This window comes from Dryas octopetala, chromosome 4 (assembly GCF_963921425.1).
Source record: "Dryas octopetala chromosome 4, drDryOcto1.1, whole genome shotgun sequence".
Classification (NCBI taxonomy): domain Eukaryota; kingdom Viridiplantae; phylum Streptophyta; class Magnoliopsida; order Rosales; family Rosaceae; genus Dryas; species Dryas octopetala.
The window spans coordinates 13,338,424-13,365,656 of record NC_141369.1 but is presented as its reverse complement, the minus strand read 5'-3'; the positions used below and the strand labels follow the sequence as shown (position 1 = coordinate 13,365,656).

Below are 27,233 nucleotides of genomic sequence, written 5' to 3'. Positions count from 1 at the left end.
TGAACAGACCAAGAGAACGAGAGATTCTTTGAATTTGCTCAAAGTGCCAAATTTCAACAGTCCATAGTTACTCCTTACTGGTGGGGAAATCTAAGGTCCCAACACGTGATAAAACAAACAACGAACGGCCACACGATCCCCTGCCACGTGTCACCTCTTAAACGGTCACTCTCAAACCACCAGTTCTGTTTTTGTCTCAGTGCATGGGCCTCCCCTGCTCTTCTCTCTTATAAGGTATCGCCATTCTTCTCTCTCTCACAGACACAGAGAGAGAGAGAGAGAGAGTGTGAGTGATTGAGTGCAATATCAATATCAGGTTGTTTAGCCAGAAGGAGAGGCCACAATTGGTCACAAATCCAAAAGAGAGGGTAAACCCTATCCTATCTTTCTATCTCTTTGAATTGAAAGACTTTTCACAAACATTTTGAGTACTCTTTTCACCCCACTCTAAACTCTGTTCACTCTCCTCTGCCTTTTCCTCTTCTGTTTCTGCATGGTTTTTAATTAGTGTTTCATTGAATCTTACTCAGAGTTCTAGTTATTTCTCAACTGGGTTTCTCAAATTCTTCCCAAATTGATTAAGCTTTTGTTGAAGGAAAACAGAATCCAATCCAATCCAATCCAATCCAATGGCCCCAAGATCAGGCAGAGGCAAGACCAACAAGCCCAAGTCAGACAAGAAGAAAAAAGAAGAGAAGGGTTAGATTCCAATTCCCAGTTTTCTGAAAATTTCAATCCCTTTGAAATTTTTAATCCCACTTGAACTCTGCTTAATTTTGAAGTACTAATTATGTTTTCATTTCTCTTGTATCTGGTAGCTCCCAGTGTTCTTGACATCACTGTCATTACCCCATATGATGCACAAGTCATTCTTAAGGTACTGAATGAATTTTCCTTTTCATTTTTTTTCCTTCTCTCCAAACACTCATTCATATTTGAACCCAAATTAGCATTTTGTTTTGACATAATTATATTGCAAAAAAGGTTGATTAATTGGCTGACTGATGATTTTATATGAAGGGTATCTCCACTGACAAGATACTTGATGTTAAAAGACTATTGGCTGTGAATGTAGAGACATGCCATCTTACAAACTATTCCTTGTCCCATGAGGTAAGCCCCTTTTTAATTGGACTATTTTATTTACTTTTCCAAGAACATGGTTTATATCTTCGAGTATTTTTAGCCCAATTTGTTGGGTTTTTAATCTTTTTTTTGTTTGTTTTTTTTTTTCTTTGATTTTCAGGTCAAAGGGATGAGATTGAATGATAGGGTAGAGGTTATTAGTCTGAAACCCTGTGTTCTGAAAATTGTTGAAGGTAGGTGAATCCACCATATAATTCAAGCATCAACCAGACTGACAACAACTACCATGTTGAGTGCCATTTTCATTGTGCATTTTTTAAAGAATTGCTATTTGGGGTTAGGTTTTTAAAAGTAAGTGAAGCCAAAATTTATTTGTCATATGACTCATATAAAGACAATGTATATGATAGTACAATATGATCTTCCCAACAAGAAAAAAAAAAAGGATCTTCCCAACTAAAATAATAGCACATTGGAAAAATACAACATTTTTCTATTAGTCTAAAGATTTTGAAGTTTCCTAAAAAATTAAAAAAATGAAAGACTTTATAGTTTTGCAAGAACATGTAGCTCTAGACTCGTTTCCTAAAAATTACGGTCTAATTCCTTATAATTTAATATAAATTAGTATATTTCAGTATAATCCGACCCAATTCAGTGTAACAAACACGTCTTTATTGGTTAGCTTTACGTCTAAATGTCTAATGTCTCGAATTCAATTTTCCGTCCACTAATGTCATTTTATTAAGAAAAAAATATTTTGAGACTTTTACAGTGATTTAAATTTTTTAAGACCAATTTTTTTTTTTAAAGCTTTAGTTTTTTTTTTTTTTTTGAGAATATTTTGCAATTTATTTGATAGACACATTTCTTTTGCTTTATTTTTTATCAGAGGACTACACTGATAAGGCCCAAGTCGTGGCCCAAGTTCGGCGGCTGCTGGACCTGGTGGCCTGCACCACCCGATTCGCGAAGCCCAAACGGTCCGTCTCTTCTCCGGACTCTAAGTCGAAGAAGAGCGGCGGCAGTAGGCCCCACAACAGGGACTCAGACCCTCCTCTACCGTCCGATGGCGGAGACGTCGTCCGTGCGAGATCAGCGCAATCGGAACCGTCCGTCTCGGCGATCTCGGAGAGTCTGGGGATGGCCGCCATTCATCCGACGCCCAAGCTCTCTGACTTCTACGAGTTCTTCAATTTCTCTCACCTCTCTCCTCCCATTCTCCGTGAGTGCCCCGTTTTAATTCGTTTTCTTAGCGTTCTGTTTGGTTCCCGGGAAAACGTGGGAAAATGTTCACTTTTGGTTTTCCTCTAATGTTTTATAGATTTAAGGAGATGTGACGTGGAAGATGCGCACGAGAAGCGCGATGGAGACTATTTTCAAATTCAGGTATTTTATTATTATTATTATTAATTAATTAAGAAAATACCAATTATGCCCTTTTTACATTAATACTGTTATTACTTGTTAGTATTATTTTATTCCATTATTTTGTTTTTGATTCGGGAAAGGAGGGATTGAAACTTGGGTGTAAGGGGCGATTCTACAGTCCTTCTAACGGTTATCTTATCAATTGCATTTTGTTCCATTCTTAATTTGCATTATTTGATGATCAAACCTAATAATTAAGTGATTAATCAGTTATTCGCCTGATATTATTTCACAATGTTAAGACAAATTTTAAGTTTGCATCTAGGATAATAAAAAAAAAAACCTATAAATTAAGTAATGCCTTTCCTTCAGGGCACTTAGAGCTGCACAACAAGTGATTTTCAATAATGATGATGATAATAATAATTGTTATTGTTTTGCTCTTTAAATATTTTGGGCTAATTACAAATAAATCAATAAAACTTTTCACAATTACATTTTAATCAATGCACTTTTTTATAATTTTATTTTAGTTATTATTGACCAAAATGAAAAATATTACAATAGATTAATAAACATACATTACTATTCGGATTTAGATTTGTATTAAGTTTATGTTTGACTGTTATGCTGCGAAACGACTTAGAGTTTAGCTCTCAAACCCAAGACCTAAACCTTAAACCATAAGTTTCATAACTATAATTCTAAACCTCATTTATATATCTTGCACCATATTTCTATACCTTAAATCACATTTTCATACCCTAAACTAAATTAAGGGCAACGTCATAATTTTATGCTCATAAATAATGAAAAAAAAAGATGGGCAAATTAGTATTTTTCAATGCACCGAAATACATGACATCATCAAGTGGATTGAACTTAGTGACTAAAATGAAATATAATTTCAAAACTCATTGACCTTTATGGGAAAAGAAAATTTACATTGACCATTATGTAATATTGAAATATTTTATTAATTTAAATGTAATTTGCTAAAATATTTTAGAGCTTTATATAATATAAATTTTTTAATTTGCACGATCTTCACCGGCCTTTTTTTTTTTTTTTTTGGTAAAAGCAACGGGCCTATATTATGGTTAGACCATAAATAAAATATTATGCACGTGGATGTTGTACTTGCATAATAGTATATGATACCACTCAGTCTTTGCTTTTGAATGGTACATTCGAGCATAATGCTGGTCACATTGTATTCATTTACCATACTTTTAAGTGCACTATTTTCGATAACTAAGTGGAAAAGTCAAGCTACTTTGGATGGATAAAGATTTTGAAATATTTTACATGATTTTTTCTTTTGGTAGAAAGGTTAATCATTGTTAGATAAGGGAGTGGAACAAGTATTACAAGATAATATTATTGTGATAAAGTTATAAAGAAAAAGAACTTGAAAATTTAGGCATACACACAAATTAAAGTAGGAAGAGAGAACGTGAGATGAGTATAAATTGGTTGGAAGAAGGAAATGGGATAATTTAAATATTTCCTTACTATTTTTGCTCTTGAATTTATTATTAAATTGTTTTAAATAATAGAGATACATTTGATACTTTTTATGTGATAATTAGATTAAGGAGATAAAAAAGAAATTTATTACATGCATGAATTTTTTTTACCTAAACAGGGCATGCTCAACATTCATGTTGTTGTCATTTATTCATATGTAGTTATCGTTTTGTTGTTTTCCTTTTAACTCTTTCTAGTCCATGTGATGTTTTTATGGTCATACTTTGCCCTCTCTGAGAAAGTGTATTAAATGTCTACAGATTAAGATTTGCAATGGGAAGCAAATACAAGTGGTTGCATCAGTAAAAGGGTTCTACACTGTGGGAAAGCAGTTTTTACAAAGCTACTCATTGGTGGATCTTCTGCAACAGCTCAGTAGAGCTTTTGCCAATGTGAGAACTTACTGTTTTGTTATACCTTAATTATAAAGGTGCTTTAATTAGAAATCCAAAATGAAAAATAAATTTAATCCAAACCCCAGCCGGCCCAAAAATTAAATAGAAGCCCAAACTGTCTATTGAGCGCTCGGAAATTCCCACTGAGCGCTCGGTAGTACTTACCGAGCACTTGGCGGATGCATCTGCAAGCTGCATTTGCAACCTAAAATCTACATCTACAACCTAAAACATGTCATCTGCAACCTAAAACATGTCATCTGTAATCTAAAAAGATGCATCTGCAACCTAAAACTATGCAGATGCAGGATTAGGGTTTAGGTGCATGATGCATCTGCATCCACCTAGCTCTCGGTAGGCTACCAAGCGCTCGGCCTGCCGAGCCCTTGGTACCATGCCAAGTGCTCGGTAGTGTCTTTTTTCACTCCGCGCGCGCATACACAGACAAATTGGGCTTGAACTTAATTTTTTATTTAGCTGGGTTTTCATTTAAAAATCTTTCAAAAACAGGACTTGAGTTTAATTTATTATAATTATAACTGCATAACATCAGGCCAAATTAAAAAATTTTAAATGCAAGCAACTTATGTTACACATACCATTGGTAATTTTGGATATGGCTTAATTTTGTCACACAAAGTTATAGTGGAAATCAAGGAAGCAAGATATGGTTATCTCTCTCCCTTCCTCCCTCAATTTTGAATCAATAAATCTACCACCAAAATGCACGCAATAGTTGAGTTTGATACTTTATGTTTGAATTTCTGAAAATTTTCTAATGTCAAATTTCCTTTTCTTGAATATTGTCAGATTCTTAAAAGATCTTCTAAATTATTTCCATCAGCATTTATGTATAATCTGATTTCTGTTAGCTGACCTTAATTGGTTTCAGAATAATTAATTTGTATGGTCTGGTAATTGCAGGCATATGAATCCTTGATGAAAGCTTTTGTAGATCATAACAAGGTTAGAAATGAGTTTAATGTCAATGTACTTTAATTAAAATCAGTAATGCTTAAGTTCGTTTCTTTAATGTGTTTATTATTTTTTTCCTCTTTTCTTTAGTTTGGTGATCTTCCGTATGGTTTTCGAGCCAATACATGGCTTGTTCCTCCATCTGTTGCTGAGTCTCCATCAAATTTTCCATCTTTACCAATTGAAGATGAAAATTGGGGTGGAAATGGTGGAGGACAGGGAAGAAATGGCGAATATGATCTTCGACCATGGGCCACAGATTTCGCAATATTGGCTTCCCTACCTTGCAAAACTGAGGAGGAGAGGGTTGTGCGAGACCGGAAAGCATTTGTACTTCATAGTAAATTTATTGATGTCTCGGTCTTTAAAGCTACTGCAGCGATACGCGGTTTAATAGATTCCACTATGAATATGAAGAAGACATTTGATTGTTCTCCTGGCTCCATCCTTTATGAGGATTGTGTCGGAGACTTGTCCATTGTTGTAAAACGCGATACGACAGATGCATGGTCAGAGTCTGAAGTAAGAGTTAACGGTGATCACTTATGCAGTATGTCTGCTAAGGAAGCTTCTCAAAGGTGTTTACTTAAGGGTTTAACTGCAGATGAGAGTGTAGTTGTTCATGTAAGTTCTTTTATATGTATGTGTGTATGTTTTATGTATCTATGCATGCTCCATATTTAAGGAATGCAACTCTTCTTACTGTTCTTGAAAGTTACTTCAATTGGATTAGGATGTCTCTCATTCCCGACCTTATTTCTTACTAGATATTGTCATTGTTTAGCCTATTATGTTTTGTGTCTTAAAAGAGATAAAAAAAGAAAAGAAAAGAAAGGTGAAACAGTCAGTGATCGCCAACACCTACACAAGATCTTTATTGTTTTTTTTGTTTCCATTGAGGAACATATTTTTCTACAAGTGACTAGCATGAAGAGATGAACAAAATGGTACTTTTGCAGGATACTTCCTCCTTGGGTGTAGTCAATGTAAGGCACTGTGGATACCTTGCAGCAGTTAAAGTTATTGGTAAGATAAACAAGGGGAACTCTGTGGCTAAAGATATTGACATTGACGATCAACCTGATGGAGGAGCTAATTCTCTTAACGTTAACAGGTTCGAACCATATGCTCTTTTTGTTGTTGATGCAATGGATATGATTGGTGCCTTTAATAACTTGAAGGGATAGTTTTTCATCTAAAACTCAATTTGATCATCCAATTTTTACTTTTGATAATTAAAAATGTAAAGCTGGAATTCCATCCTATAGCATGTTTGCAACTTCAATGGAAGCTGTTCCTCTCTCTGGAGATTTGCAACATGCATGTTATTTCTGTATACTTATTCACTGATTGAATGTAAATTTTCTACAGCTTGAGGATTCTGCTTCGCAAGTTCAGCACTGAATCCTTGGTTCACTCTAATCCAGATGGTTCAGAAACTTCTACGTGTCTGGTTCGAAGAGTAATAAAAGAGAGCTTGATGAAGTTAGAGAACGAGTCTGCCAATTCTGAAAGGTCTATAAGATGGGAACTTGGTTCTTGCTGGGTGCAACATCTACAAAAGCAGGAAACCTCAATAATTAACAATTCCGATAGTCCTGTTAATGAGGCTGAACCAATTGTGAAAGGTCTAGGAAAGCAATTTAAATTTTTGAGGAAGAGGGAGAAGAAAACAAGTAGCGAAAGTCAAACATTTGATAAGGAAGAAATTGATGCGAGTCCTTCCGGTCTGAATGTGGGATCAGCTAAATTAGAGCTAAACAATGGCGAGATTGGCAATGAGGCAGAATTGAAGAAATTTATTTCAGAAGAAGCCTTTGTACGTCTGAAGGAATCTGGAACTAATCTTCATCTAAAGGTTTATGAGACTCTTGTTTCAAATATATTTTCATATTTGAATATGTGCCATTTATGAAAGATAAAAATGTCGCTACAATATTAGTTAAGTCTCTTTGTGTGGTTGAGAGTAACAGTTTAAGCTTGCTTTTTGTGACACTGACAGTCAGCAGATGAGCTTATCAATATGGCACACAAATTTTATGATGAAATTGCCTTGCCAAAGCTGGTAATGTTCTGTTTATATTGAGTTTGTCCTTGTCACATAAGGTTACAGTGTCTTCTGTGTGGTTTATGATCTAAATGTTTTACTTTATTAGGTTACAGACTTTGGATCACTTGAACTTTCTCCAGTTGATGGCCGTACGCTAACAGACTTCATGCATTTAAGGGGACTGCAGATGCGTTCTTTGGGTCGTGTGGTGAGGAAACTCTCTCTCTCTCTCTCTCTCTCTCTCTCTCTCTCCTGATCACCTAATATTTTAAACTTTCCTCAATACCCTTTTTCGGTTGCTTTATGAAACTTATTCCTTTTTTCACTGGTCTCTGTCCTGGAGTGAATTTGAACACGTTTGTACTTATAAATGGTAATATTTTTTTCCTGTTCCTGGGGTCTTCTTTACAAATCAGGTTGAACTCTCGGAGCAGCTTCCACACATACAGTCACTTTGTATTCATGAGATGGTCACTCGAGCTTTCAAGCACGTGCTTGAAGCAGTCATTGCTTCTGTTGACAAATTAACTGACTTATCTGCGGCAATAGCTTCAACCCTAAATTTTCTACTTGGAGGCTCTGGGATGGAAGATGATGTCCTCAAATTGCAATGGTTACGAATCTTCCTAGCCAGAAAATTTGGTTGGACGCTGAAAGATGAACTTCAGCACTTGAGGAAGTTATCAATTCTCCGAGGAATTTGCCAGAAGGTATTTTCATTTTGACTGATATAGTTAGTATATTAACCAAATCACAGTCATGGTATATACATGTGTCTTTTCCCAGGTTGGACTGGAATTGGTTCCAAGAGATTATGACATGGAATGCCAAAACCCTTTCAGCAAATTCGACATTATTAGCATGGTTCCAGTGTGTAAGGTGTTATTCTGTTCATTGTCCCCTCTATTACTGACCCATCTTTTGTGGATTCCAAATATCTTATGTTTTTCTAAATTTTGTTTGACAGCATGTAGCATGCTCTTCAGCAGATGGGCGGAATTTATTGGAGTCATCCAAAATTGCTCTGGATAAAGGAAAGCTAGAGGATGCTGTTAATTATGGAACGAAGGTACCTCCCCATTGTTTGTAAATGAAATATATGTACAATCTTTCTGTCAATGGGAAATTATGCCCTCTCTTTCCTGATACTGATTTTTCCTCTTGCATTCTTAGGCACTAGCAAAGATGATAGCTGTTTGTGGTCCCTATCATCGAGTTACTGCGAGTGCTTACAGCCTTCTAGCAGTAGTTCTTTACCACACTGGTGATTTTAGTCAGGTATTACTGTCTTTAAGTTTTAACGATGGTTGATTCTATATCTATTTTTGTGTTCTGTTCTATATATTATATCTCGTACTTCTCTGTCACTGTTTAGGCCACCATTTATCAGCAGAAGGCTTTAGCTATTAATGAAAGGGAACTTGGGCTTGACCATCCAGATACCATGAAAAGCTATGGAGATCTTTCTGTTTTTTATTATCGTCTTCAATACATTGAATTGGCTTTGAAGTAAGTTCAATTAACCTTTGTCCCCCTTTTAAACTTGTATACATTTTTGCTTAATTATGACAATATTTTATGTTCGTCTTACTTGTTTTGTACTAACATATTTCTTATAAATTTTGTTTTCTCCTTTCCCTTTTATGGTTCTGATTTAACTTTGCTTGTCCTTGGTAGGTATGTAAATCGTGCTTTGTTTCTTCTTCATTTTACTTGTGGACTATCTCACCCTAACACAGCTGCAACATACATAAATGTGGCTATGATGGAAGAGGGCACGGGTAATGTCCATGTTGCTCTCAGATACCTGCACGAAGCTCTCAAGTGTAATCAGAGACTATTAGGAGCAGATCATATACAGGTGTCACTTCACCTCTCTCTTCTCTCTCTCTCTCTCTCTCTCTCTCTCTCTCTCTCTCTCTCTCTCTCTCTCTCTCTCTCTCTCTCTCTCTATCTGTGTGTGATTGCGTTTGTGTGTGCTCGTGTGCATGCATACCTGCTTGCATGTCCCACCTTTTTCTGCAAACACTCAGTGTATGTAATTCTCATAAGCTGATTTTCTTTTCACCTTTTAGACTGCTGCAAGCTATCATGCCATAGCCATAGCTCTTTCATTGATGGAAGCATATTCCCTCAGTGTGCAACATGAGCAAACAACACTCAAGATACTTCAGGCCAAACTTGGACCAGAGGATCTTCGTACTCAGGTGACTACTCAATTTTTACTATTGTCCATATTTATCTGATTTTTGGTACATTATGTGCTAGTGGCCTTCTTCGTTACTCACTACAAGAAAATGAAGTGGCCGTGGCTTATCTTAGACTAATAGTTTGAAATTTCAGAGTCAAACGTGTTAATGTGCTATATATTCCTGAGCAGGATGCAGCTGCATGGCTTGAATATTTTGAATCTAAATCTCTAGAGCAGCAAGAAGCAGCACGAATTGGATCCCCAAAGCCAGATGTGTTAATTGCAAGCAAAGGTCACCTTAGGTATTAATATGGTATTCCCAAATTACTTGGTTCCAAATTAAACGATCATATGTTTGGACACCAAACCCTTTTATCCTTTGATGCAGTGTATCGGATCTCCTAGATTACATTAGTCCCGATCAAGATTCGAAAGTAAATGATGCACATAGGAAGCAGCGGCGTACAAAGGTGGATAGGGATTCCTTATATTTTCCATTTCCAGTCTGCATTCATCATTGATTCTATTGTTGGCCCAAAATTTGGGCATAGAATATTGCTTCACATTGGATGATCTTACTGTAATATGCAACCATATTTCACATTAGATGTGCTTACATTGCTTCTCCAATTTTCAGGTTCATCAGTTGAGTGATAATATCTCTCAGGCACATCAAAATGAAATAGCTGTTGATGACTTGCCAAATGATGGCCTGGAAAACACTGTGATTCTGATAGATGATAGTACTGGAGAAGTCGAGGATAGATGGGTTCATCAGGAACCGCAGGAAAAAGATGATATCTCTAGAAATGGTTTGTCAGTTACAAACATAACTGTTGAAGAAACAACTTCAGATGAAGGGTGGCAAGAAGCCAATTCAAAGGGGCGGTCTGGGAATACTGCTACTGGGCGGAAGTCTGGGCGAAGGAGGCCAGACATTGAATATTCATATTTTAGAGAAACCAAATACCGGAGGGAAATCATTTCACCAGCGCAGACTGTGGCTCCTAAGAGCTTTCTGAATGATTTGTCTCCACCGAAGCAGTTAAAGGTTCGTACTTTGAGTGCTGGAGAGGATTCAGTTAAACTTAAGTCCAAAACTTCCAGTTCTAAAGTCTCCTCTACCCCAGCCACTGCGAACTTGACTTCAAAATCTGTATCTTACAAAGAAGTAGCTTTGGCACCTCCAGGTACAGTTCTAAAGTCATTGCTGGATAAAGGTGAAGACGTTAATGTGGAAAAACCTGAAACCAAGACGTGCAACACTCCACCTGAGGCATTGAAAACTGAAGAAAACATAGGCAATTCTGTAGTTGAAGTAAATCCAAATGATGAAACGGAAGGAACAGATCATGCAAGTGCAACCCAGATGGAAGAAATAGGCCCTGAAATTCTAGAGGAAAGGTCTGGAGAAAGAAATGGAAGTAAGCTTTCAGCTGCAGCAGAACCATTCAATCCAAGACCACTCGCCACGACTCACCCTCTAAATTCTGTTGCTGTTACAAGTGTATATGATGTGAGGGCCAGTCAAGTAATGCTTTCAGCGCCTGCGGTGCCCCCAGTAGCTGCTAGAGTTCCTTGTGGTCCTCGGTCGCCTTTGTATTATAAAACCAATTACTCTTTCCGCTTGAGACAAGGTGTTCAGAAATTTCAAAGATCCACTACAGAAAGAAACGGTTCTGGGCCTGCAACAATCATGAACCCACATGCTCCTGAGTTTGTTCCCCAGAGTCCTTGGCAAGTGGATCATGTAGATGAATATGCAGAAGTTGCAACTGAATCAAATTCTTCATTGGAAATCAGTAAGGCTGAAGATGAGGAACTGAATGAAAAATCCAATGGTAAAAGTAGAGATGGTACTTTGAGAAAGAGCATATCTGAGTCTGAGAAGTCAGAGCTTGCAAGGCAGATATTGCTGAGCTTCATAGTGAAATCTGTCCAGCAGAATAAGGATTCTGTGAGTGAAAGTAAGCAGGAAAATCATACAGATGCCATAGAAAATGACAGTGCCATTATAAAAATCCACTATGGAACTGAAGGAAAGACGGACTTGGGTTCTCAATCTAGTGACTCTGAGCAACCAAGAACAACAGATGCAAAGAAAAATGAAGTGGGGGATGGTGAAGGATTTACAGTTGTGACAAAGAGGAGAAGAAGGCAGCAGCAGTTCAGAAGTGGGGTAAATGGGTTGTACAACCAGCAATCCATCTCAGCTCCTGTTCATTGAATATACAGATCATAAACCTGAAATGAGGGTACCAATAAGTATCATTCTGTCCACCTCAAACCTCTCACATAACACCTATAATGTAGAAAGTTCTATATTTTTGTTTTTTAAGAAAAGCAAGGAATTTTTTTGTCACAATATGTTCTTATCATGTTTACTTTTTGTCTACTATTTTTTAGAGATTTTGATGAATAAAAAGCTGTTATCTAGTTCAGTCTCAGTGGTGGTGTCACTATTTTCAGAATTTTCCTAATGATCTGTGAAGTAGATGATGGACGTTTTTCTTCCGATTAGTGTATGTAACCACTATTTTTAACAGGAGCATTGACGAAATAGATGCATTGAAGGCTCTTATTGCCATTAAAATACCACAAAATAGATGACTGCATTGGTGCTTATTGACATACTACACTTAGTGGTTCTCATTTACTTATTTATTTGAGCACTTAAAATAATTTCTATTGGAAATTGCACGAACTCCTCGTCATTGGAGGCATTGCCTCCATGGTCAGCAGCAAAAATTCCTGAATATTTGGATTTCATTTTTCGATGATTGTCACAAAAAGAGGTACAAGTTACCTTTTTTTTGGCCCTTTTGGTCAAATATGGTTGGAGTTCATAATTTTTGGAGAAGGAACATTTTAAGAATATATTATCTTAAAACTACACAATAAAGATAGAGATACCTTAGGGGTGAAGATCAATACTCTTAGATACTTTCTTCTCAACAAAACCGAAAATTATTATACATAACCGTTATATTACCACGTGGTATAACGGAACAAGGTTAATATAGAGAAATATACAAAAGATAATTAAGGAGTTTGGGAATAGTAGGTTGTTCCCTCTGGACACAGTTGTATGTTAACAAAACAAATTAACCAACTCTGCTCTTAACCAAAAAAAAAAAAAAACTAACCAAGTCTGCTCTTAACTTCTTATCTATACTATTATTAAGAAAAGAGAGCCTTTCCAAATCTTTGCATAAGGAAATCTTAATTATGTCCTAATTATTACAGAAAAAATTGTTAAAAATTAAGGTTATATAGTAATTACAAATTATCTCACTTCCATCTAACATAACTACTTTCTCTCGACCTAATATAACTTGAGTTGTAACTTGAGTCCCATATTACACATGCATCGCATACGAGAGACATACTAGTCTTATGTTAACCGACTAACAAACTTTCTTATCCCGGCATCTAGAAGAGAAAAACAAACTAAGAGTAGTGGAGGTAAATTGGTTTTTGAGAGTACCTATAGCACATTTTTTGTGCCAATGCATTCCCAGTTGTCCTAGAAAAACAAAATATATATTATGTCCCAAACAGAAGCTCTTCCAAGGAAATCATAAGAGGGTTTCTGAACTTTGCAGAGAGACATCTCCATGGAGAGTTTTTAGCTATCAATTACTAGCAAATTCATAGAGCTGGAAATTAATTAATAGAGAAAATGGGGATTAGAGGGAAAGGAGCAAAGCATGAAGAGGCAGTGGCTGTGGCAATAGACAAGGACAAAGGAAGCCAACATGCTATCAAATGGGCTCTTGACTATCTTCTCAGCAGGGGACAAGGAGTCACATTGCTCCATGTTAAACATATAACATCTCATCATCATCATCATCACCAAAGTAACTCTCTCTCTCTCTCTCTCATTTTAATTTCCACTGTTTTCCTCATTAATTTTATGTTGCAGCTGGAGAAGGGGCAGAGGAGGTTGGAAAAGTGCACAGAAACCCAAATGACCCTCAAGCCAAAGAGTTGTTTCTTCCATTCCGCGGCTTTTGCTCCAAAAAGGCTGTGAGTTCATCATCATCATCTATATGCTTCTTGATTTGCATATGCATCATCCATTTTGCTTCACACAAAAATTTCCTTCCTTCTCCTTGTGATTTGATCATTCATCTTTGCTGCAGATAAAATGCCATGAAGTCATAGTGGAGGATAATGATATTCCAAGAGCACTCATCAACTATGTCCAAAATAATTCAATTGAGGTTTTGGTACTTGGTAGCCCATCAAAAAATGGCATTTTAAGGTATATATAATTCATTACTTATGATTTCTTGTCTATTTGAGATTGGGTGAAGAGGCTCAAGACTATTGTAACACAAAGAGTTTACATTTCTGATAATGGGATATATATATACTCTCAAAATATCTAACCTTTGCAATGAAAAAATTAGTGTCATGCCTTAATACATTTGTAGCTCTTTAGTTCACGTGTATGCTAATTACAATTTACATCGATCTTGTGTCACAAAGGTTCATGACCACAGACGTTCCAAGCGCCGTGTCTAAAAAGGCACCGGAATTTTGCACCGTGTATGTCATTGGCAAAGGAAAGATCTCACACTTGCGAAATGCTACTGGTCTTCCCCCGAAATCTCCGTCACAGAATCTATTAATGCAGCACCAATACAGCAACGTTTCTGATCATCCAAACTACGATGCACAAATCATGCGCAACCAGCTTTTCAGAGGTTAAGTTGTTAATTTCTGTAATTAATTCTAGACTCATGCTTTGTATGCATATTAATTTTTCTCATTACTCACTCAAGTTTCTTTGATTTATGCAGCACCAGAGAGTCCACACCACCCACACCACCACCCACACCATCCACACCATGGCCAACTAGAGGACATGCTAATCAAGTAAGCCTTAATTGAATGATTTAATAAAACTATTTTTACCACCTTTTTAGACCACGTTGTGGACCGCCCCATTACATGAGGTGAACCCACTTATATACGTGGCCACGTAGGTCCTATCTCTATTAAATATGTAGTCTAAAATTGAGCTCCCTTAGCATTACTTAAATGATCAATGTCTTCTTATTCCTTCCCCTCTTGTTTGAGTGAAAACTCTAAATTTAACCTTGGTATTTCTAGTAGTCTCTTTCATTCTCCCATTCCTTGTCATTAACAATTAGTCCAGCACAATCTGCATTGCTGTGCAAAGCTAACCCAGATGAAGTTTAAATTAAAAGCCTAGAGCTACAACTAATGCTGAAAAAGAGAATGTATGAATACAACAAATTAATGAGAGGAGTGACCTGATAAAAATGATACATGCAGGTCACCATTTGCAAGATCAGGGAGACCTACAATGAACAAATCATATGAGCTCTCGTCGGAGAGTGATATATCATATGTGAGTTGTGGAACACCAGGCAGGGATCGCATGTTTCCTTCTTTCTATGATAGTGTGGCATCAGGAATGACCCCTCGGCATTCGATCAACTCGGAGTTGGAAAGCAGAAGCTCTACCTCATCTTACTCTGGAACCAAGTTTATTGACATGAGCCCTCCAATATGTGAATTCTCATCATCCTCATTTGGAAGTGGACACTCATGGTCATCACAAAACAATGTAAGATATGCAATTTTCCAGCATAGTAAACTTCAAAGCACCACCAATGTACAAGCAATAGAGCATGCCTCCAACTATAAGCTTGCTGTCAGTGTTAGGTTCGTATACATTGTTGGTCCGTTCCCTATCAGCTTAAGTTTTAATTTTGAGGTTTAGTGGTTGTCTAACATGCATGGTATTAGAGTCTTGTTTGAGGGAGGTCATGAGTTCAAAACCTTCAATCCCCAATCCCCACTTCTTGTTGGTTTTCAAGGTGTAGGGTGGGGCCATCCCTCTGCATGTGCTTCTCTCTATCTGCCGTTCTCTGCCTCCCCACATGCAGGATGAGGCTTTTATATATTGTTGGCTCATTCTCTAGCAACTTAAATTTTTGGGGTCGATTGGTTGTTTAACAGTTAGAAGCTATGATATACCAGAAATTCTTTGAGTCAGGAGCCAGTGTAGATGTTCCTGTATTGTTCCTTCAATAACTAATATATCTCAATTGACGAATCAATACCATTAGTTTTGACTTTTGAGTGATTTTCATGTCATGATGCATACACACATGCATTCATTACAAAAACATACATAAATGCAGAGATAGTTCAGAGAATTGATGCTTAATTTGCCCTGAAAATAATAGGATGATGCGGAAGCTGAGATGCGGAGGCTCAGGCTAGAGCTCAAGCAAACAAGGGACCTGTACAATACTGCCTGCAAGGAGGCAATCTCAGCAAAACATAAGGTATTGATGCAAAACGTTATTTGAGCACAGAGAGATAATTCATTGTAATGAAATAGAAATCTTGGTTTTAGAAAAAAAAAAAAAACATTCAAGCACAAATTCTCATGACATATTAATTAACACAGGAAAAAGAAGTTAACAGATGGAAACTGGAAGAGGAAATGAGATTAGAGGACGCGCGACTAGGTGAGGAAGCTGCATTGGCAATTATACAGAGGGAGAAAACGAAATGCAAGGCTGCCATGGAGGCAGCAGAAGCAGCTCAAAGGATTGCTGAACTGGAAGCAGAAAAAAGGAGGTGTGCAGAAATGCTAGCCCTTAAAGAAGCTGAAGAGAGGAAGAAGGCACAAGAAGAAAGGACATACGACCTCAGGTACAGGAAATACACAATTGAGGAGATTGAAGCAGCTACACATGATTTTTCAGGAAGTCTCAAGATTGGGGAAGGAGGCTATGGACCAGTATATAGAGGTGAACTGGACCACACACTAGTGGCAATAAAAGTTCTGCGTCCGGATGCAGCTCAAGGAAAGTCCCAGTTCAAGCAAGAGGTTTGTGACTTTGCACATAATCAAATTTTTTAACAACCGTTTTCTGAAATATATACAACATTTATTTAGACAGATCTTTAGCACATAAATAACATAACCAAGGGAAATATATACTCATATTTATTAAACCATTCCCATCTTGCATCTGATCTTGAAATGAACTGAAGACTGAACTTTCACATTGTTGCAAGCAGTAATGCTATTTCTTAATCTCAACAGTGATGTACTTGTATCTTTCTAAAAAGTTTTATTGATCATATTATTTTTGTAGATATATCTGACTACTCTTTATTATTATGCAGATTGAAGTACTGAGCTGCATTCGACATCCAAACATGGTTCTACTTCTAGGAGCATGTCCAGAGTATGGATGTCTGGTTTATGAGTACATGGCTAATGGGAGCTTAGAAGATCGTCTCTTCCGGAAAGGTAACACCCCAGTTATTCCTTGGCAGTTAAGGTTCCGAATTGCTGCAGAGATTGCCACCGGGCTTTTGTTCCTTCATCAAACCAAGCCAGAACCCCTTGTACACCGTGACCTAAAACCCGCCAACATTTTGCTAGACCATAACTATGTGAGCAAGATTAGTGATGTAGGCTTGGCCAGACTTGTCCCTCCATCAGTAGCCAATGCTGTCACTCAGTATCACATGACATCAGCAGCGGGAACATTCTGTTATATCGACCCAGAGTATCAGCAGACCGGCATGCTTGGAACAAAATCTGATGTCTACTCACTTGGGGTCCTGTTTCTACAACTAATAACAGCCAAGCCACCAATGGGTTTGACACATCTTGTTGGGGATGCTATTGACACAGGGACCTTCGCCAAGGTACTTGACCCGGCTGTTCCTGACTGGCCAGTAGAGGAAGCCTTGAAGTTTGCCAACCTGGCCTTACAGTGTGCTGAAATGAGGCGAAGAGACAGACCGGATCTTGGCAATGTTGTGCTACCTGAGCTTGAGAGATTGAGAGTAATCGCCAACGATAGCATGCATTCTCACATGTTTGGGGGTGGTGAAGTATTCGCACCAGGACCAGGCATGATTTCCACAAGACATGTTAGTCGCACTGCCTTGAAGTAACTGCATAAATTAATCATTCTTTTAGGGGAAAATGGTAGACCAAAACATACCAAAAAATATAAAAAAATGAATGCTAGACTTCAATTTAAGTACTACTTGATAACCCTGCAACTTATATTACGTACCTCTGCAAGCTTCACAATATTATTGGTTTTTGGTGTTAATTTTTTTTGTTTGTTTATTTGTAGGATGTGATGAGTGACCACAATCTACCACATTCTGGATATGATAGCTCAATGAGTCATTCAAGTACTACATCATCTCATACAGGAAGAAGATTGTTCTCGGATGCAGAATAAAACCCAAATCAGCTTTAATTTCAATCTTCTTGAAGAGAAATCAATTGTACAATTGGGTTTTATTGAATAATACATAAGTGTTGTATATAGCTCTATTTGAAATTAAAACTATTTTCAGATTTTTATTGGTGTCTCTATCATTAATTACTCTTTCTTAAATACTTTCTTTTAAATCGGCTTTCCAAATCCCATGTCCAATCCATTGAGCGAAAATGGATCAGAACTAGTTGGATTGGATTGGATAGTCTGATTATATCATAAACGCCTCTAGTTCTTTAAAAGAAATTTTCTAATTATAATAATCAGTAAAACAGCTTACAATCATTTTTCTTCAACAATGACGTCATTAAAATACCAGAAAGTATTTTAGTGCCCTTTGAAATACCAAACTTAGTGGTTTTTATTTCCTTGGATATATACCTCAACAATAGACAACCACTATACTCAAAAAATTTAAGATAATAATAGACCAACAATGTATATCAAACTAACAACTATTTAGTATATACTACAGAGGCAGAAATATTTAACACATTTGAATTCGGAGAAAAATGTCACATTTGGGTTAGGCTAGGTTGCTCTTCTTAATTAATTGGCTTGATAAGTGTAATTGTACATCACAAATGTTGGGATCCTAAATGATATCTTGAATGCTGTTCACTGTTGTGCTATGAATCTTACACAAGATATATATGATGGATTAGCATACTAGCTAGGGACGTCCGCCAGGAGATGCTGTAGGAGGTGTTGGAGCTGCTCTTGGTATATCATGGTCCTCAATTACCTCTATCTGGTGAAGAAAGAGCATCCCACAACCCCAAAATCGGAGTGGATTGCTGCTGGTCATGATGATGTTAAGGGTATGTACTGTGTTAGGGTTTTTTATTTATTGAGATGAAAATTCCATGTCATTGAGGCACGATTTATTGAGATGCCCTAATTAGAGATAAGTCCAGATAAAAGAGACAATGAAAAAACAGTCCATGACCGGTCATGTTATTCTTGCTTAGCAACAATTATAATTGTCACTCACTTACAAACAGTCCATGACCGGTCATGTTATAATTGCTTAGCAACAATTATAATTGTCACTCACTTATAAGTCCAGATAAAAGAGACAATGAAAAAACAGTCCATGACCGTCGCACCCTCCTTCCAGCCCCGACCCAGCCCACCTCCTTCCCCTCCACCCAGCCCGACCTCCTCCCTCCCCTCCACCCAGCCCCGGCCCCATCGCACCCCCTCCCACCCAACCCCGTCGCACCCTCCCTCTAGCCTCGACCCACCCGACCCACCTCCCCTCCTTCACCCGACCCACCCACCCACCCAGCCCCCTCCCTCCCTCCCTCACCCAACCACCGCAAGAAGCACCCCACCCCACCCCACCCCACCCCCAACCTCCTCCTCTCTCTCTTTTCTTCTCTCCTCCGAGCTCGCCTGCAACACCAATGGCCGAGCACATCGTCTCCAGCTAGCACTCGAGCCCCACCCTACTCTGAACTCGCCTGCAATATCGCGGCTCAACCTGTTGCAACCACAACGAAGCACCACTGCCAACAAAAAAATCGCAGCTGGTTCGGCGAATATATGCCGAATGGGTTGTGGATGTTCGGCGGCTACCTGTCGAATGGTTTGTGGGTGTTCGGTGAGTGGCTGCCGAAGGAAACTCAAATTTTCGGCAAACTAGTGCCGAACGAAGGAGAAAGCAGAGAGAGAAAGGGAGGGAGGGAGGAGAGAAGAAAAGAGAGAGAGAGGAAGAGGTTGGGGGTGAGGTCGGGTGCTGCTTCTGGTGGTCGGGTGAGGGAGGGAGGGGCTGGGTGGGTGGGTCGGGTGAAGAAAGGGCTGCTGCGGGAGGGCTGCGTGGGTGGGTGGGTGTGGTCAGGTGAGGGAGATGAAGGGGCTGGGTGTGTGTGTTTTTTTTTTTGGTCTGTTGATGGGGTGTGCAAAAGAAAAAAAATGGAGTTGGTTTTTAAGTGTGAGAACGAGAGATGTGTCTTTTCCTTTGATTTTTGATTTTTTTTTTTAACAAAAAGGTGTGCAAAAAAAAAAAAAAAGGTGTGCAAATAACGGCCCTAAAAAAAAAACAGACGTACCGGTTTGTTTAACATATATCTTGAGGATTCTCTCTCTACCTTTCTCCCTACGTTGCATAAATAATTAGGAAGTAAATATTTTTATCACAAAATAATCGGAATGCCAATTAAACGTTTTAGTCCATGTTTGGCTTTTATTTTCAACGTTAACTCATATGATTTTAATTGCTTTTCGTGAATAACATATATTTTATACCAATTCAAAGAATAAGTCTCAATTTTCATCTAATTGAAATAATAGGGGGTTACACACTTCACGTGCATGAGTATAAATATCATTTTCGCCTTCACTTCACGTGGTCAAGTTTATGTCCGTCAGACCACAATCATAGTACACAAAATGAGATGAAAATTAGGCGAAATTGGATAAAATTAGACTTTGTTCATGGATAAACACTACAACAAATTTGACTTTTCATGACATTTTATTAATGGCGTTTTAAAAATCAATGTCATGAAAAGACACTATTATGGCGTTTTAAAATAAAACGCCATGGAATACAGTATATAGATCGTTAACTATGACAATCAAATAAAAATGTCATTAAATAATGAAACAATGACATGAATATTGTGCCATAAAAATTTAAAAATGGGATGGCGTTTTTCCAACGTCATGGATACTTCGACTAAACCATGACAACATAGAAATGTCATAAACTTGAATTCTAGGACACTTTTTCAACGCTATGAAAAATCTGGCGAATTAAAAAAAATTTCAGCCCAAAATATTTGCCTCCAACGGGCGGGATAGAAAATTTTCGCGGAAAAACGAGCCTCACCTACCACCAGACTCAGCCACACACTAACCTCCACTCTCGGTGTCTGGGTTATTGTTTCTGTCTGAATCTCCACTTTCTCCACACACTAAATCTCCATCCTCTCTGCGAGCTTGCCTCTTATTCCTGTGTTCTATCTCTGGAATATATCTCTGCCCCACTCGTTGTCACATATGTTGAAGAAATGGTTGGAACCCTGTAGAGAATGAAGAGGAGCCAAGTTGTTTCTCAGACAATTTCATCTTCACTGTTTCTCTGAAACTCTCACGGTAAGCTTTGAAACCTGTGAATGGTGAATGGTGTTGGAATCCCTGAAATTTGGGATTTTTTTTTCCTGAACGCATTTGATTTCTAATTTCTAAATGTTTTCTGATTTCTGATTGTAAAACAATGTCGGCATCGAAGCATTTCCTGATATTGCGTCCAGAAGCAGTGCGGGACCATCTACGACGACGTCGTTTAAGTCAAGGTTGGTTTGTTTGGTTGAGTTTTTGGCTTTGTTTTGCTCTGGTCTTTGAGTTGTATTGGTTTTGGGAATCTGGGTTTTTGTTGTGATAAACCTTTTTGAAGGTTTTGATGATTTATGGGTTTTAATGGGGGTTGGTGGAATTTGTAAGCCTCGGTGCTGAAGAAGTGTAATTTCAGTTCAAGAACTGTTAGGTATATAAGAGAGAGAGAGTGCGGGTTTAGTAGAGGATTATGGCATACCTTTGGATGTGGGAGTTGGAGATAATGGAGTTTGAAGCAGTGGATGAAAGTACGCGCCTTTAGGATTTTATGTCTTCACAAGTTTATTGGTCGGTGAATATTTTTTACGAGTTTATAACGGTCGACCTACCCCTGTTCTTGTTGCGTTGGACTGTGTTTCATTTTTTCAACCCTTAAATTGACTGACCAAATTGAATGACCTAAATTTGAAAGCTTAGTTGATATCATTGAATGACCAGAATTAGAGTGTAACATGCATCAGCATCCAAAACCCATAATTAGTTTTTAGAACTCTAAAATGAGATCATTGTAGAATTAATAAATAATTTGTATTGATGCATAAATATCTGGATTCTCATTGGTAACTTATACCAAAACTCATATTCAAAAATCTTATTTTTATAATTTTAAAAAATAAATAAATATCTGCTGATGCTCTTACATGAAAGACCATGCATTACATTACAGACATTAAGAAAACTATGGTCCTAACAAATCCAAATGCTACTGAAGGCTTCTTCAAGTGCCCTCTTCCTGCTAATCTCTACACTCCACCCTCCTGCCCTTCCACCTCTCTCCGCTCGGAGCTTCAACATTTCTTCATCATCAATAGCATATCCATGCATATCATGCGCCCCTCCAAGTGGTAGTGGTTGTGGAGCCATGCCAGTTGGTCGTGGTTGTCCTCCTGCAATTGTAGGTGCATATTGTCCCTGTATTCCAGCACCAAATCCTGCTTGAGAGCCTTGGCTCAGAGCCTATCAATAAACACATAAAATCAGTTGGGAAAATACTGTTGTTCCCTTTGGGCTGGAAAAACTGGCACAGTTTACAAAAATAAATGATTGACAAAAAAAGTTTGAACATTTAAAAAAGTTTTGATCATCTAAAGAAAACATAAAGGAATGCATAGAAGTAATACAATATGGAGGCTCTTCAAAAATGTGCTTAAAGAATTATTATAAGAGGGATTGGGTGCCAAATCTCAATTTTAGTGCCCCATTTACGTTCAATTTCATCTTGAAGCTCTAGTTCTCATTATTGGTGAACCTCTGAGTGTAAACTAAGCTGTGCATTATTTGAGTTAATGTGTCTGCAATTATACATTTCTCTTACAACTCTAACTTATTTGACAACAACAATGTTCTTTGCTTTGTGTTTGTCTTTCAATGCCGAGCAAGTAGATTAGCAGTCTATTGTTTGTCAAATTGTATATTCTTTGGACTAAAGAATCTGAGACAATTTGTTCTGCTATTTTGTTACATATATATGCAAAGTTGTTGTACAAATTCATGTGTGAGTGGATGTGGTCTTTTATCAATATGTTATAATGGTTGGGATTACAGTCTATATATATATTCTACGAGAAGACATCTAAAAGCAATAGCATTGATGATAATTGTTATTGAGAGAAATGGGACATAATGTACATTCTGGATATTCATTTGTTAGCATAGACAACTTTCATTTATATAGGTTCAGTTTTAATTGCAATTGTGAATGCTCCAAAGTGAGACATGAACATTCTGTATTTTGGAGTTCATTCATTTGTTAGCATAGGAGAGATAAATTATTTCAATAATATAGGTGCAGTTTTAATTGTGATTGTCCAATAGGCAAGGCTTCCTTATTTTTCTGAAAAACATCATTTAGCAGCTAGTCTTACGTAAGTTTGGTATTTTATTTTTTCTCTTCCCCCACCTTATTTTTCTGTAGAATATGTGAAGATTAGATGCCAACATGAGGCATTAAGACTTGTAGCATTCTATTCTCTCAGGAAATACAATATTTACAAGAGAATCTGTTGGCCTTTTACTAAAGAATAAAGAATAAATAGAATACTTAAATTTGGAAGGCCCCTGTACCTCAGATTGCTAGAAACTGCCATATAAACTCCATAGGCTACACTAGTTGATAATATGGGAACATCCTCTGCTTCACCAGCAAAAGATTTATCGAAAGCTTTTCGTGCATTAATCAATGCATTTGTTACACCTGTACCAACCTGAAAAAAAAAAAAATGTAATCAGTCATATGGCATCAGTAGCCATTTGATGGCTACTGATGCCATGAACCATATAACAAAAATGGTAACTTATAACCAGAAATGTTCAGTACTTCAGTTCCATTTTGCTTGCTATATCTCTAGTCCTCAAACTAGAAATGTTTGAATTACTTAGTTTTCAATATGAAAAAGGGCAGGTTATCTAACATCTCCTGATCTCTCCAGGGGTATGGCGTAAAGAAAAATGAGATTTACTTTGAATAGCAATAAATTAAGAACGCTAGAGTCTCAGAATGACATAACCTATTTAGAAGACTGGTTTGAGGGACGCCTAGTCTCAGAATGGCCTTTTCATATTATTTGGAGAAAAGTATTTACATGCTTGTCATTGATGATACATGATTGCAATTATCCTATACTCATAGAGACATGGCCACCAAATCAATGCAGTTCTACAAATTACTTGGTTTATTTTTGAAAAAATCGAGTACAAGATTAGATTGTATTTTAGATAAACAAAGCTGAAACAACCAAATGTAAAAGACCATTAAATTAGAAACAGTCAAGGATTATAATTCAAGTAAAGAAAGAAAAAATTGATAAGCAAATACTACATATGAGTGCTACAATTGAGGAATTTTATGTTATGGATTTAAGATTGCTGAAGCTTTCCATTATGTTTCTAGGTACAAATCCAAGCCTGTTGCTGTTAAAATTATATAGCCAACCAGAACATCAGCTGTTTATCCTGAACGCAAGGAAAAATTTCAGGAGGTTACATTGCTGTCAAAGGTGAAACATGAAAACATCGTGAAGGTATGAAACTTATTCCCTGATACTTGCATTTGTCTAACTATATGCATATATATTTCTCATCATATCTCGGGAAACCTTTTCTCCTTTTGTAAAGGACTTGAACTGTTTATACTTGTCTGTTATGATATACTATTTTGGTTCCTCCGTCCCTTAGTTTCGGTGATTAGAAGAATACCCTTACGAAAATTAACCTTTTGTTTTAAGAAATATATTTATTCTATTTATCAAGGTGACATGAAATTTTGACACAAGGAAATGAACACCTCCCAGTCACTATACACGTACATCTGTTCCTAAATTGGTATTCAATGCCCTGTGTTAGCTTCTGCAAATTGGCCAGCAAGTATTTAATATTATGCTGTTTTGGGATAATCTTGCCTTGGAGTAATAATTCTTCTCTTTTAACTTCCTAAGGTACTGATAATGTAACCATTTATGGAGCTTTTGGCATTATAATGATAGCAAGTAAAGTATATTTGGAGAAACTGGACAAACAGCTCAAGCTATACATCATTATATGAGAACTGTCTAGCACTCTAAACTTGATAGAGCATTATCTGCAGAACGCCTTTAAGAAGTTGGTATTATTGACATACATAATGATGTCCGTAATTTTGGAAAGCTACATAATAAGAAATAAAATCTCAATTCGTTTTTGGTTTCTAATTCTTTCAGTTTTGTTGTTCTTCGCCTTCTAATGTATCTGGTACAAATCTGAGTGTGGATCATAATTTTATTTCTTATTAGTGTGTGTATATATAATATTCATAAATCCAAGTGTTGTAATTGAGGAATTTTATGTTATGGATTTAAGACTGCTGAAGCTTTCCATTATGTTTGTAGGTACAAATCCAAGCTTATTGCTGTAAAAATTATACTGCCAACCAGAACATCAGCTGTTTAGTCTTAACGCAAGGAAAAATTTCGAAGGGAGGTTACATTGCTGTCAAAGGTGAAACATGAAAACAATCAGGAAGGTATGAAACTTATTTTATTAGATCATAGTTGTGGTAAATAGATGTGAGATGGATTGCTTTTGAATATGTTCTGCACTGGATGTAGTTAAGGTCTGAAACTTTAATTTGTGTAAATCATATGTTCTTAGATTAAAAAAGCTTATTAAGGATGGATAAGAGCTGGACAACTTTTCCCAGGTTTCTTAAAATATCTAACTTTTCCCATAGATAGTTAGGGACTTATTTAGAGTGGATAGTAATATATGTATTTTTTTCTTTCTTTGTAGCATTAGTCGGGAGTACCAAGAAGGGTTAACAATCTTCATTAAAAATGCTAAAGAGTATGCAAGGAATCCTGATATGCTCGTATGTCCTTATATTGTCAATGTTTAATTTTCTTGCTGTTAAGGTACAACATGAATGATGTGATTGTAGATTTAGAAGTAGTTGCTAAGGACACTAATTAACAAGTGGAAAAGGTTTGAGGGTGTGGTCATCAACTTTCTATAAAATTCAGCTTCCAATCCCACTTGGATTGACTTTTCCGAGCATCCCATCTGTTGGTTCAACAAATCATCATATTAAAGTTGTAAATAGCCCAGATTAACATAACCAAGCAACAAAAAAAGAAAAGAGATTAACCCAGAAACCAATTAATTAATAAGGTAATATAAAACAACACACTTACTTACCAGGTAGAATTCTAGCCCATGAAATGGAGAACCTGTATGCATTTATCCCTAGGGAATGCATCAGCTCAATGTCTTCCTATATATACACAAGTCCCAAAAAACTAAATGTAATTAGCATATCTAGTATACATTTAGTCTTCTGATTTTAATTGTAATTAAAGATCATAAGTATCAAATGAATACCAAGTAGCGATGGTAATGGTCGTCTGCAAAGTCTCCAGTCTCATTATCCACTATTTTTCCTGAAGTATTTTATAAATGTAGACATTAATTTAGTTAATTAAGACCTGTACTTTGCAATTAGCAGTCCAACTGAGCAGAATGGTAGTAATTAAGATTAATTAGAATTTGGTTATTGAATTACCTGGAATGTGACTATAAACATCCCAGTTGCTTAGGCTCTTCCCATCTTCAAGATAAGCCCCTTCAACCTTACAAAATTGAATTTGTATGAAAGTTAAGTTGATATAGTTTCAGCAAAGAAAGAATTTAAGAAGAAGAAGAAGAGGAAGAAGAAGAAGAAGTGCCTGATAAGATGAAGTGCTTGCTCCAAAGAAGAAGCCATCTGGGAACTGAGACCTTTGAATTTCTTCTTCATCTTTTTGCTTGAGACTTTGAGCTAAATAAGCAGTGGAAATTAGGAAGATAACAGAGCAGGACAAGAAACAGGGCTGGAATTTCATATTGTAATTGGTTTCAAGTTTTGCGGTTTATGATATTAAGTTGGTGTATATATAATATTGACTAGTTTTGGGTATAGCTGGAATTATGCATGTCAAGTGGTCTACTGCATTTTGGGACAACAGGTAGGTAGTAGCTTAGTCTTGGACTCGTGGGTGAAACCTAAAAAACAGATAAAAATTAATCAATTATCTACATTACATAGTTTAGTAAAAAGGAAAATTCCTTTGTCAAATTAAATAGTAAAAAGGAAGAAAACAAAAAACAAAAGGAGAGGACAAAAATTTGTGCTTTTTGTGACTGTGAGGCAACTGCAGGCTGCTTTCTTTATATTATTAAATAAAACCCTTATTTTTTAGGTGAGGTTATTTAATTTTCAGTCCTTTAGAATGTCTCATATGCTCTATGAAAATAAACCCAACTAGAAAATATATATATCCCTAGCTTGTTATGACAAAACATTAATTAAATGATATCTTGTCTGGATAGGAGAAATATAATGGCCATAAGAGTTTAATATCATCCTGGGACTTTATGATCAGGGAAAACATGCATCTTGATCATGACCAAATATTTCATTTTGTACAAGGTGCTAGGGAAGCATATATATTCATGTAGACATATATTGGAGAAAAAAAAAT

General features: G+C 36.9%; 3 protein-coding genes and 1 long non-coding RNA gene across 7 annotated transcripts; 3 read left to right on the top strand and 1 right to left on the bottom strand.

Moving 5' to 3' along the window:
* The first annotated feature begins 259 nt into the window (after positions 1-259).
* LOC147287006 (Tetratricopeptide repeat (TPR)-like superfamily protein) lies at positions 260-12,045 on the top strand. Of its 4 annotated transcripts, none has more exons than XM_086239083.1 (24): positions 260-368; positions 604-699; positions 819-877; positions 1,021-1,113; positions 1,247-1,319; positions 1,979-2,311; positions 2,411-2,475; positions 4,248-4,379; positions 5,307-5,348; positions 5,448-5,981; positions 6,317-6,471; positions 6,729-7,215; positions 7,360-7,422; positions 7,514-7,615; positions 7,824-8,117; positions 8,194-8,286; positions 8,375-8,476; positions 8,581-8,685; positions 8,783-8,916; positions 9,085-9,268; positions 9,483-9,614; positions 9,788-9,900; positions 9,987-10,068; positions 10,236-12,045. In XM_086239083.1, exons 2-24 carry the CDS (start codon positions 630-632, stop codon positions 11,823-11,825), a joined length of 5,037 nt encoding a protein of 1,678 aa, XP_086095209.1. In that variant the 5' UTR covers positions 260-368; positions 604-629; the 3' UTR covers positions 11,826-12,045. The 4 variants fall into 4 exon arrangements, with proteins under 4 accessions (XP_086095209.1, XP_086095208.1, XP_086095211.1 ...); XM_086239082.1 differs by having other exon boundaries at positions 287-368; positions 531-699; XM_086239085.1 differs by having other exon boundaries at positions 301-368; positions 609-699.
* Positions 12,046-13,280: 1,235 nt separating this feature from the next.
* On the top strand, positions 13,281-17,886 carry LOC147287005 (U-box domain-containing protein 35-like). Its single transcript, XM_086240868.1, has 10 exons — positions 13,281-13,458; positions 13,524-13,627; positions 13,744-13,865; positions 14,093-14,310; positions 14,407-14,482; positions 14,882-15,200; positions 15,826-15,927; positions 16,053-16,478; positions 16,781-17,539; positions 17,752-17,886. The coding sequence occupies exons 1-10, from the start codon at positions 13,281-13,283 to the stop codon at positions 17,860-17,862; spliced, it is 2,415 nt and encodes an 804-aa protein (XP_086096994.1). The 3' UTR covers positions 17,863-17,886.
* A 2,589-nt stretch (positions 17,887-20,475) lies between these two features.
* On the top strand, positions 20,476-24,266 carry LOC147287004 (uncharacterized). The gene is made up of 3 exons (XR_015122069.1): positions 20,476-21,003; positions 21,140-21,203; positions 24,134-24,266. It is a non-coding gene; the product is annotated as an uncharacterized LOC147287004 (long non-coding RNA).
* A 1,466-nt stretch (positions 24,267-25,732) lies between these two features.
* LOC147287003 (beta-glucosidase 18-like) lies at positions 25,733-26,594 on the bottom strand. The gene is made up of 5 exons (XM_086239232.1): positions 26,439-26,594; positions 26,276-26,342; positions 26,095-26,153; positions 25,912-25,987; positions 25,733-25,776 (listed from the first exon to the last, which is right to left on the bottom strand). Exons 1-5 carry the CDS (start codon positions 26,592-26,594, stop codon positions 25,733-25,735), a joined length of 402 nt encoding a protein of 133 aa, XP_086095358.1.
* Between the last annotated feature and the right edge of the window lie 639 nt (positions 26,595-27,233).